The sequence below is a fragment of the Nyctereutes procyonoides genome, unplaced genomic scaffold, assembly GCF_905146905.1.
Source record: "Nyctereutes procyonoides isolate TBG_1078 unplaced genomic scaffold, NYPRO_anot_genome, whole genome shotgun sequence".
Taxonomy (NCBI): Eukaryota; Metazoa; Chordata; class Mammalia; order Carnivora; family Canidae; genus Nyctereutes; species Nyctereutes procyonoides.
Genome location: NW_026575049.1, coordinates 57,470,775 through 57,483,055, shown reverse-complemented (window position 1 = coordinate 57,483,055; position 12,281 = coordinate 57,470,775). Strand labels below are relative to the sequence as shown.

At 38.2% G+C, this 12,281-nt stretch overlaps 1 protein-coding gene across 1 annotated transcript in view; it reads left to right on the top strand.

Annotated features, from left to right (window-relative positions):
- Nucleotides 1–5,540, top strand: part of PNPT1 (polyribonucleotide nucleotidyltransferase 1) — a 45,032-nt gene extending 39,492 nt beyond the window's left edge. Inside the window, exons 27-28 of the mRNA XM_055328037.1 lie at nucleotides 1,582–1,629; nucleotides 2,669–5,540. Of these exons, the coding sequence (XP_055184012.1) occupies nucleotides 1,582–1,629; nucleotides 2,669–2,827 (207 nt within the window). The 3' untranslated portion in view covers nucleotides 2,828–5,540. The remainder of the gene's footprint in view (nucleotides 1–1,581; nucleotides 1,630–2,668) is intronic.
- Nucleotides 5,541–12,281: the final 6,741 nt, after the last annotated feature.

Sequence of the window (12,281 nt, the reverse complement as noted above, 5' to 3'; positions counted from 1 at the left end):
GACAGAAAGGATGTCAAACAGACTCCCTGCTGAGTGTGGAGCCCCATGTGGTACTTGATCTCAAGACCCCAAGATCATTACCTGAGCTGAAATCAAGAGTCAGATGCTTAACTGATTGAGTTACCCAGGTGTCCCTGACATTTTTTAAAAAGTATATGGCAAAATTATAAGGTTGAAAGACAAGTAGCAACTTAAGGGAAAGAAATGTATATAACATATGAGAGAGGCTCCACATGCAAAGGGCTTGTATGGATCAGTAAGAAAGGTCAATATCAAAGCAATTTTTCTTACTAAAGATTTATTTATTTTTAAATTTTAGACAGAGAAAGAATGTGCATGAGCAGGGGGAGGGAGGTAGAAAGGGAGAGAATCTCTAGCAGACTCCACGCTACGTGCAGAGTACAGCACAGGGCTTGATCATGGCCTGACTGAAATCAAGAGTTATATACTTAACTGACAGAGTCTCCGAGGCACCTCAACAGCATTGTTTTAAATGCAAATAAAACTAAGTTAAAATTTTCAACTTTCAGATACTTAAAATTTTCTAATGTGGGTAACAATATGGAAAATAGACATTCTCCTGTACTTGAGATACTGTTGATAGGTAAATTGGGACAAACTTTTTAGAGAGTGTTTGGTAAATTGAGTACCTTTGGCCCTAGAAGTTCAACATTAGGACTTTGTTCTTAGAGGATAATTTGAGTAAATGAATACATAATCATTGCAACACTACAGTTTCCTACAGAAAGGTTGAAAAAATAGTACACTGAACACCCATATATATACCTTACATCTAAATTCAGTAATTATTAACATTTGCAATACTGGAATTTAAGGGGCTCCTGGGTGGCTCAGTCAGTTAAGCATCTGCCTTCAGCTCAGGTCATGATCTCAGTTCCTGCGAACAAGCCCCTTTTGGGCTCTTGGCTCAGCAGGGAGTCTTCTTCCTCTTCTTCTGTGGCCTCTCTCACTTGCTTTTTCTCTCCTAATAAATAAAATCTTATGATGAACACTCAACTCTACTGTTTGATTTATTGATATAAAAGGATGTCCTCAAAAAATAAATAAATAAATAAGTAAATAAGTAAATAAATAAAAGGATGTCCTCAACTTATTATTGAATGAAAAATGAACATATTCTAAAACAACAAGCTCTGTAAGGTCCATTTTAACAAACTCAGTACACACTAAGTAGGATACTTGTTAGAGTATACGCCGTAGTTATCTAAAAAGTAGAGAGGTTTTGGAAGATTGTTGCTATCATCTGAATACTTACATAAGTCTTGGTAATCAACAGATTTTATAATCAGATGTTCCCACTTAAAAAAAAAAAAAGGTGAGCAGCCTAGGGGGCTCAGCGGTTTAGCACCACCTTCAGCCCAGGGCGTGATCCTGGAGACCTGGGATCAAGTCCTGCATTGGGCTCCCTGCATGGAGCCTGCTTCTCCCTCTGCCTGTGTCTCTGCTTCTCTCTCTCTCTCTCTCTGTCTCTCATGAATAAATAATTTTTTTTAAAGTGTTCTACTATGGATATTAAGAAATTATGCCCAGCAACTAATAAATGAGTATGTTCTCTTTCAGATTAAACATCCCACTGCCCTAGGATTAGAAGTTGGCCAAGAAATTCAGGTACTTGTATTCAACTTTTTAAAGCTGTAAATTGTACTCGAAGTTTCCTTTTTTTTTTTTCCAGAAAGCTAAAAGAATCAAATCAACACTTGTGATTTATATTATTTATGTTCTGTACCTTTTTAACTTTAGGTTTGCTCTTAAATAGACTAAGGATTTAAGATGTAATTCTTTCCCTTAGGGAGCTTATAGTTTAGTTAGAACAGTAGTCCCCTTTAGAGCTTTTAAAAATACATGAGGTCAGTGATACCTATGCAGTGTTTTACAGGACAGGAAAACTCTGAAAATTTAACTCGGTTGAAGGCCTTGAATGTCATATTTGAGACTTTAATTGCTTCCTTACAACTAAAAATTTTTGAGTTTGATGAAAGTCATCACATTTGACCTTGTGGATAAAGGAAATCATTATCGGTCTGATGTAGTTTGGTTTTTGTTTGTCCATGCCACATTTTGTTCCAGCTATACCTATTACCCACAACCTGAGTAACCAAGGCTTCTAGTTTATTCCCAATTTGTAATCCCATTGTTCAAGTAGCCCCGAGGGAAAAATAAGAACTAAGACATATTATCTGTATAAAAATGTGTTTTTACATCAGAAGGGACTGTAACATTGTCACATTCCTAAAGTCAAGCCAAATAATCTCAACTGTGATAGTCCTTTGAGGAATAGTGTGAATGACATGACCATATCCTGTATAGTTTATAGCATCATTAGCCTCAGAAAGCTCTTGCTTAGAATCACTCACCATGGCTTTCACTGTTTCACTGTTCTTCCAATATAGGGACCTGGCCTAGAGAAAATAAGGCACAGTTAAGTCTAACAGATTTTCATAGGGCAAATAATTGCTTGTCTTTTTAATAATGGCTATTGAACCAAATTATATTAGCATATACCTCTATTTAGCACTAAGCTATGCTTTCAGCAAAGTAGAAACATTAATCATTGTCTTTTTTGTGTCAGGTAAATTTAAAAATCTTCTAATTTGGATGTCAATCACAATACTGTAACTTTAAAAGTAAATTGGCTTCTATAATACAGGTGAAATACTTTGGACGTGATCCGGCTGATGGAAGAATGAGGCTTTCTCGTAAAGTCCTGCAGTCTCCAGCTACAACTGTTGTCAAAACTCTAAATGACAGAAGCAGTATTGTAATGGGAGAATCTATTTCACAGTCATCATCTAATTCCACCCAGTGATTTTTTTTTTTTTAAGGAGAATTCTAGAGTGATATCCTGTAGAGCAAAATTTCAGCAGTGTCTTCTAATGTGTAGATTTATACATAGTATAAATATATTCTAATGACTTGTATGAAATTGTTCATTTTATGTGGTCTATTTTTTATTTCAAGAGTTACCTATATTCTTATTTTTATTTACATTATAAATCAATAAATATTATTAAAACTATAAACCATTTATATATCTAAAAAGATTGCCCTTTAGTGCCTATAATTCTGAAATCGCTTAAAACCTTAGAAAAAATAGATCACATTTGCTACTGCAATGGATCTGTGCCTATCTTCTTTTTCTTCTTTGTATATTGTGACAGTTTAGTCATCTAATGGCTCACCTCTGTACAAGAGCTGTATTTGCCTACTTATGTTAAAGTAGGCTCCATGCCCAGTGTAGAGCCCAGTGCAGGGCTCGAACTCATGACTCCAAGATGAAGGGTTGGACACTTAATCGACTGAGCCACCCAGGTACCCCAGAACTTATGTTTTAAACGGAAGGCAAGTGAGAATTAAAGATTTTTGTCACTATTAGAGAAAAATCAAATGTACAAAGCATATAGTTTATATTTAATGTCATTTTATTATTTTTTTAAAGATTTTATTTGAGAGGAAAGCGCACAAGCAGGGGGTGTGTCAGGGAGAGGGAGAGGCAGAAGCAGGCTCCTTGTGGAGCAGGGAGCCCCATGCTAGGCTGGATCCCAGGACCTTGGGATCATGACCTGAGCTGAAGGCAGACGTTTAACCAATTGAGCCACCCAGGCACCCCGAGTTTACTATTTTCTTTTTTCCAAGGGACCCAGTTACTACTAGGAGAAAAATGAGGCTAGTTCTTAAATTCTAGAGACCATGGTTCCACAAAGTGACAATAAAGTCCACTAACCACCAAAAAGATTCTATTTCCACTTAAACCAAGATCTTATTCTTTAGATCTGAGACTTTTATTTTTGTCTTCATTCACATCTTGGTAGTTTTTCCTGCTCTCCATGAAGTACTTCCAAAAGTGCAATTAAATGCTAAAAACACTAAAATGACTAAAACTGAAGTGCCCATCTCTATTAGTGCAATGTGGGTACTTACAAGACTTTTTTCTTCATATTTTGTTACTGACACTCCCCTGTCCATAAATTATGGATTTTTGGGTTTTTAAAAACTTTTTACTTATTCATGAGAGACCAGAGAGAGAGGCAGAGACACGGGCAGAGGGAGAAGCAGGCTAGATGCAGGGAGCCCGATGTGGGACTCGATCCTGGGTCTCCAGGGTCACACCCTGAGCTGAAGGCAGCACTAAAACCATTGAGCCACCCGGGCTGCCCAATTATGGTTTCTATACATTTTTTCTTTTCTTACAGAACATCTTCTAGATCTAAAGATAATACTATAAATATATCAGTATCTTTCTTAGTTCAGTTCTGCCAAGCATAATATTCATTAGTTCAACACTTATACATCAGTAAAGAAATACATCAGTAAACAAAACATCAAGTTCCATTGCTCACATTCTAGTGGACGGAAACTAACGAGTTTTTTTTTTTTTTAAGATTTATTCACAAGAGAGAGGGCAGAGATATAGGCAGAGGGAGGAGAAGCAGGCTCCATGCGGGGACTCTGATGTGGGATTTGATCCCAGGACTCCAGGATCACGCCCTGAGCCGAAAGGCTGTCGCTCAACTACTGAGCCAGCCAGGCGTCCTGTAAACTAACCGTTAAGAAGTATATAGCATGGTGGTAGTAGGTTTTTTAAAGAAAAACAACTGAGTAAATGGATAAAGTGATCAAGAAAAGGTACTAATTTAGGTAAAATGGCCCAGAATGGCCTAAGCAGGTAACATTTGAACAAACACCTCAATGAAATGGAGGAAGATATGCAACTACTCTGGAAGAATTCCAAATGAAGGCACGGACAACTTCATATTCATTTGGTATTGTAGGTTTAGAATATGGAGCAGCTTGTTCATTTTATAAATCAATTTAACAGTCTTTTACTCCTTAATCCTTTGCCTTTTCTTCCCTAGAATTAGCAAATTTTATTAAAATACAAGAGAAGGCTAGTGCAAGGTGATATTTTCAAAGCACTTAATCAGTAAGAGTATGCCTGATTACTTGCAAAAAAGTAGACAATGAGATCATGTTAAAGTTCAAAGGCCTTTTTATAAAATTTATCACAGGGCCATGAATTTATTTTACAGAAGCCAAGTCACACTTCCTGTGCATCATTATGAACTAAAGGTGGTTCTCTCTATATACTTTGCTTTGGAGTTTCCTGGCCTCTCATTTGTACTTTATACACAATAGCTTATTTCTATATACAAATATTAATGTGATGTATCCTATTGATTGATTTGCAGATGCTTACCATACTTGCCTCCCAGAAATAAATCACACCTTGATCACAGTATATGATTCTTTTAATGTACTGTCGAATTCGGTTTGGTAATATTTGTTGAGGACTTTTGCATCTATATTCATCAGGGTTATTGGCCTGGACTGTAATTTTCTTCTCTGGGATGTTCTTGTCTGAGAAGGATAAGTATTACATCTTTGAATGTTTGGTAGAAGTATTACATCTTTGAATGTTTGGTAGAATTCACCAGTAAAGCTATTTGGTGAATAAGACTTTTGTTTATTGGGAGGTTTTTGATTACTCACTCAGTCTCCTTGCGAGCAACTAGTTTATTCTGATTTTCTATTTCCTTAAGATTCAGTCTTGGAATATTGTACATTTCTAGGAATTTTTCCATTTCTTCCATATTGTCCAGTTTGTTGGCATATAATTGTTTGTAGTGGTCTGTTCTGATCTTTTGTATTTCTATAGTATCAGTTGTAATTTCTTTCATTTTTTTATTTTATTTGAGCCCTGGGATGAGTAGGTCTGTGCATGGGTCTTTAAGAGTGGATTTTCCATTCCCTAAAGCCTTATGGTTGTAAGTCCTGTTAGTTTTCAAGGCCAGGGGCTTTGGGGGCTCATCTCTCTGATGCATTTCCCAAGGGCTGGAGTGCCTGGTATGGAGCACAAACCCCTCATTCCTTGGGGACAAAACCCTGTATTACAAGATCCCTCCCAATTTTTGGTCTCTGTGCCTGATGGGGGCAGGGGAAAGGTTCTTGAAAGACCATGTATTTAATGCCTCTCCTACCCATCTCAGTGTGGCCCTTTTATTCTTTGTTGTAGAGGTGCCATTCAGCTAGCTTTCAGGTTCTTTTCAGAGAGAATTATTTCATATGTAGCTATAGATTTGTTGTGTTCATGGGAGGAGGTGAGTTTAGGATTCTTATATGTTGCCATCTTGAACTTCCTCCTGATAAACTGTCTTATTAATACAATACTGACAACAGCTATTAGGATCAAGTAGATCTGTGGGAATGCAAAGATGGTAAGAAATAAGAACTTAATTCATTATAAAGATTACAAGAGAAAAACTATTATCGCCAGATCAGAAGAGGCCATTTATAATTCCCAAGAGAGTTTAAAATACTAGGAAATATCCTTAACTCCATAAGTGGTATCTATCAGAAATTAAGAACTTGTATACAATACTGGGGACATTGCCATTAAAGTCAGGAAAGAAATAAGAATCACCACTGTTACTCTCATCAGTGTTCTCGGGTCCTAACTAACATAATAAGATTAAAAAGAGGTTGAGGAGAAGAACAAAAACATGCAGGTGATCTTCTAAAAAACACTTTCAACGTTACAAAATAATTGGTTAGAACTAATAAGTGAGCAATAACCATACAGGTATGCCAAAATAAATAGGTATCTTCTCCAGGAGTCAAAAGTTGCCATGGTGTAAGCTCATTTCCACTCTTACTTTTTCCAGACTTCCAAGAGCTATCTTAGCAGTAAGTCTTCTGTTCCAAAGGTATCCAAAATCAATGAAATCTTTACCAATCTTAACCTCCAGCCCCCTTGATTAAGGACACTCAAAGTCCAATCCCAAGTGTACCTCTCTGGCTCCTTGGTGTAGTATATGCTAGATTATTATTTCAGTTCCTTCAGTGTATAATCTTTTTCCTCCCTAGGCCCAGCAGTCCCTAGGTGGGTTATGCTGAGATTTAGCCATAACTACCATAGCCTCTCAGCTAGGATAAGATATGAGAACAACTAAGTCTTTCTACAAGGGGAGAGAGTTGTTATCTCTTGTAGCAAGTATGAGCCACTTCTGCAATCCCTGAGAGTCCAGGGGTAACTGCAGAACCGGTAACCCCCACCCCATACTTCAAGCTTCAAGATTACCCAGTCAGGACACTAACTGCATAGCAAATCCACCCCCCCCACCCCCCACCCCCAACAAGCTGAGCATTCAAATATCTTTAGAGCTCTGTAACTCTGACAAATCCCATGTCTGTTCTTCCACTGCAGGAAATAAGGGCCTTTTTGTGAAGACCAAAGAGGACTCCTAACTCCCAAACTTAGCTTTAACTGTGTATTAAGTGCCCTCAACTCAATATCCCTCTGCAAGCCAGTAGTACAACTTAATTGGCCAGCTCTGCTGTCTTTGTAGGCATTGTTTTCCCCATATTTTTCAAATGCCTGAATCACTGCATAGACCATAGCATTCCCTCTTATGGCATGTCTTCCTAGGTCACTACTGGTCAAATCAGTAGTCAAGTGACTACCTTGTGCCAAAGACTGAGTAAACTATTCCCCAAGCCCCATCTTACTGCCTGATTTCTTAGACCACTCCCGTATCACCTGTTAGTTCTGGCCTTCAAAGACACATATGACAAGAAAAATACTGGAGGAAACACCTTGTTAAGGATAAAATAGGCTCAGGAATTGACAGGGAGAGCTTATAGACCATAGCACAAGTTTGACCTCTGTAAAAGAGGGAAGGTAAGGAAATACTGGGTGCAAAGAGCTTCAGACTATAATGTAGCTCCAAGAAAGTCTCATCCAGCCTGCTAAGAAGTTCCCCATGCCAAAGTTGCCCGCTAAAGGAGTTCTGCCTGCATAGTAAAGGGCAAGTATAGTACCTGTGCTGAGCTCAGTTACTGGCTGGGAGCAGCTTGAGATCTTTATGGTCTCAGCTCAAATGCAATGGTGGATCCAAAAGGGTGGCAATTGGCTATCAGTCAAGTATGTTCCCCAGACTAGGTCTCTTGAAGGCAATCTAAATGGTGCACGGATATGGCCACCACATCAAGCAAACACCAAAACAAATAATAAACTATAGCAATTAAAACTGTCACACTACAGTTGACCAACTAAAAACAGAGTAGTGTTCAGGCTCAAATCCACACACATGTATGGATATTGACAAGTGGCTCTCCATTTGGAGGAGAAATTTTATTTATTTTAAAGATTTTATTTACTCATGAGAGACACAGAGAGAGAGAGGCAGAGACACCGGCAGAGGGAGAAGCAGGCTTCATGCAGGAAGCCCGACATGGGACTCGATCCCAGGTCTCCAGGATCATGCCCTGGACTGAAGGCAGCGCTAAACCGCTGAGCCACCTGGGCTGCCCCGGAGGAAACTTTAAATGGGCATCCTACTTCACATATACAAAAAATTCCAAGGGGACTACAGAACTAAACATTAAAAAAAAAAAAAAACCATAAAAACATGTTAGAATACCTTTGTCAAAAATGAAAAATTAATCACACAGAATATAACTTTAAGTACAGAGCCGAAAAGGCAAACAAAAGAGACAACAGCAGATGAAATTTTAACAAATGTCATTTGCATGGCAAGCAGCTGGTAGGTAAAGCAGTAGTGGACCTTAGCAGGTAACAGGAAGTTACAATCTAAATGGCCACAGAGGTGATCAGAGAGGAAGAGAACTAATTATCTCCACAACGAATCAGAAAGGATCAGGGATGAGAATCTGAGGACAGGGTCAAAGTCTATACAAAGAGGGGCTACATACCTTTGTCCCCTTTGCAGACCCACATAACCAAAGAACTACCACCTCCCTCCACACACGCTCATGCTCATATAAACCCTTTGAACACTGTTGCCCCCGCCACCTCAGGAAACATTTATTTTATGAAATAAGAGAGACTTGGAGACACTAGGTACAGTAGTGGGAGACTGGGACAGCAGTGTTAAAAGGAGGGATTAAGTGAAAGCTTAAATACTAACCAAATGGACCTCTTGCCTTCTTCCTCTGCCTTTACTCTCTCCGGGTATGAGGTACCTGAGGAACTACACTTACCCAGAGAAAAGACTTCTAAAAACATTTGGTAAGGTGAATGTGAGGGGCTATGGTTGAAAAAGAAAATCACCCCCAGGGAAAATCACTCCAACAGTCCATAGCCTCACTCTTGAGAGTAGACAGCTAGGGTTTGGGTAGAGGCCAAACCATGAAGAGCTTTGCATACCATCCTAAAGAACCTTACTCTACAAGAAATCAGAAACTTGAAAGATACAAAAACAATTTAATATCAGATTGGTTTCACAAATATTCAGTAGTGTGTCAACACCTGATTACTTAGAAATAGAGATACCAATCTGGAGCTTTCAAAGATGTAATTTCATCTCAGTTGATTCGATAGGGTAGTTATTAAATTACCTGTTAGGGAGAATGTCCAATTGAGTAGTAAACTTCTAGATGAAACTTCAATCTTTCAACAGTTATTGAGTATTTGCTATATTCCATACCCTCTTGCTAGGCCCTAGAGATAAAATGATGAGAAAAAAAACATAGTTCTCTGAACTCACAGAAATTTGTCATCTAGATGTGGAGACAGTTATTAATCAGAAATCATAGAAATAAACCCAAAGCTATAAAGATGACAAATGCTAAGTGGAAGGATGCATGGTGCTGTGTGTAGCAAAAGATTAAGTGGATACTCTGGTTGTCTTCCTACATCCGTTTTACCCATATCCTATGGTATAATATCCATGGATTTGGGTGGAATTAACCCTAAGCTCCAATGACAGGCCCCCTGACTTACCTCAGCCATTCAGTGCTTGACATTCCCCAAACCTTAGATCTTTAGGTTCACAATGCAACTGGGAATACGTGAAGAAAAAACAAATGCTTTTTTGCTGTGAATGAAGAACTGGAAACTTAGGAGCTCTTGGCCACTATCTTAAGATACAAAAGGAGCCAGCGATGGGATGGCTGGGTAGCTCAGTGGTTGAGTGTCTACCTTTGGCTCAAGTCGTGATCCCAGGGTCCTGGGATCAAGTCCCACATCTGGCTCCCACGTGGAGCTTGCCTCTCCCTCCCTCTATGTCTCTGCCTCTTTCTCTGTGTCTCTCATGAATAAATAAGTAAAAATCTTTAAAAGCAAAACAAAACAAAAAACCAAGAGGAGCCAGCCTCAGTATGAATTTGAGAGCAAAATACAGAATTGAAAGGCAGAAGGAAATAGAGTTCTCACTGATACTGTTGAGCCAATCAAACCTACATGAGGTTCCCCTTTATCTCTAGATTTTCCTTCTTATGAGCCAATGAATTCTCTTATCATTTAAACCACTTTGAATTGAGTGTTTTGGTACTTGTAACATTCCAAGGAGATAGTATTATCTGGTCAGGAGAGTCAGAAGAGTCCCTTATGAAAGTGATTAACTGTGGCAACATCTGAAGAATAAAGCAAGAGTTGCCATAATATGACTGGGAAGGAACAGACACACACTGTCTTTATTCAGACAATAAAGTGCCAATTTTAACTTAGATCAAGTAAAACAGGTTGAAAATATCCATGGCATTATTAGTGTAGACATCTTAAGTTAGTTTATAAAGAGCTCTATGATGAGAGCAAGGGGTGGTGATGGAAACCCAAATGGGTTCAATTGAGGAATAAGTGGGAGGTGAAGAAATGAAGGGAGTATAAACAACTTCAACACTAAACAGTCTGGTTGTAAAAGGGAAAAGAAATAGGAATGTGGCTAAGAAGATACAGGTTATCAGTTTTGATGGATTTTTGTAATGGAGAAGATTTAATCACCTTAAGGGAAAAAATTAAATTAAAAACTTAAAATTAAAAACCTTCATAAAAACATCTAACAGAACGGGAAGGGTGAAAACAGAAAGTTTGACATTTCAAGGGCGTTAGTGAAATGGACAACCGAGTTTACCCTATAGAGATTAACATTTTTTTAAACCCTCAAGAATTAAAAAAATGTAACATGTCTTCTTCCAGGAACACTGGAAATGATGGCAGATTATTTGGGCTGTCACAGCTGGAAGAGAGGGTGCAATTCTACTGGCATCTAGTGGGTAAACATAAGGGAGGGATGCTGCTAAACATCCTGTAATGCACAGAACAACCTCACAACAAAGCATTATCCAGCCCAAAATGTTAGTAATGCTAACGCTGAAAATCCCTACTCTAGGAATTCAACATCAAGTATATTGTAACACATGAAATAATTTTGATAAATTGTTTGAGGTTGGAAACTACTGGAAATGACACATATATACATAAATAGGAGGTGGTTTATTTTTTTAATTTTTTTTATTTTTATAAATTTATTTTTTATTGGTGTTCAACAATTTGCCAACATAGAGAATAACACCCAGTGCTCATCCCGTCAAGTGCCCACCTCAGTGCCTGGCACTCAGTTACCCCCACACCCCGTCCACCTCCCCTTCCACCCCCCCTAGTTCGTTACCCAGAGTTATGAGTCTCTCATGTTCTGTCTCCCTTTCTGATATTTCCCACTCATTTTTTAGGAGACGGTTTAAATAAACTAGGGTACATTTGTACAACAATATGTATAGTATTCCATTATTTAGGTTTAAAGATACTGGTTTCCTTATTATCCCTCCCACTATAGTCTCATGGCATTGTATTTGCTTTTCTGTTTCCTCATGCTCTCTTCCCTTTGGGGAAATGCACGGCTGACTGCCTCCCTCAGAGGCCTTCCTCAATAACACCACTGCCTTTCCCAAGCTCACTAACCTTTTGCTACCCTTATTTTTTGGTATTAATATTTATCAGTATCTGGCGTGTATTAGTTTATTGTCTTCCTATATACTATAGTGCAAGCTCGATGAGAAGAGGAACTTTTCCTATTTATTCACCCTATAGTATCTAACACCTAGTTTATGGTCAACAAATACTCGAATGAGTAAATGCAGGAAATAACTCTTATTTCACAGTTTTGTCCAGAGTTAGTTCTATTTGTAGGACATTAACCTCAATACATATAAAGTGATTTCTGTATAGTCTTTAATCCTTTATTTATATATATATATATATATATTATATATATATATATATTTATCTATCTATCGTGTACGTTCTTTTAGGCCAGTAACATATTCTATGACTTTGTTCACCCTGTCCCCTCAGCCTTGAATGGCTTCCCAAGCCAAAGTGCAAACTCCTACTCAGGGATCCTCTAACATCTAGTTCAAAACTTAATCTGTTAAGTTTTCTCTGACCCAAGACGGAAATGTTATTTTCTCAAATATGGGCTCAAATGCATTTTGTCCACATCAATCACAGTTAGTAATGGGCTCTA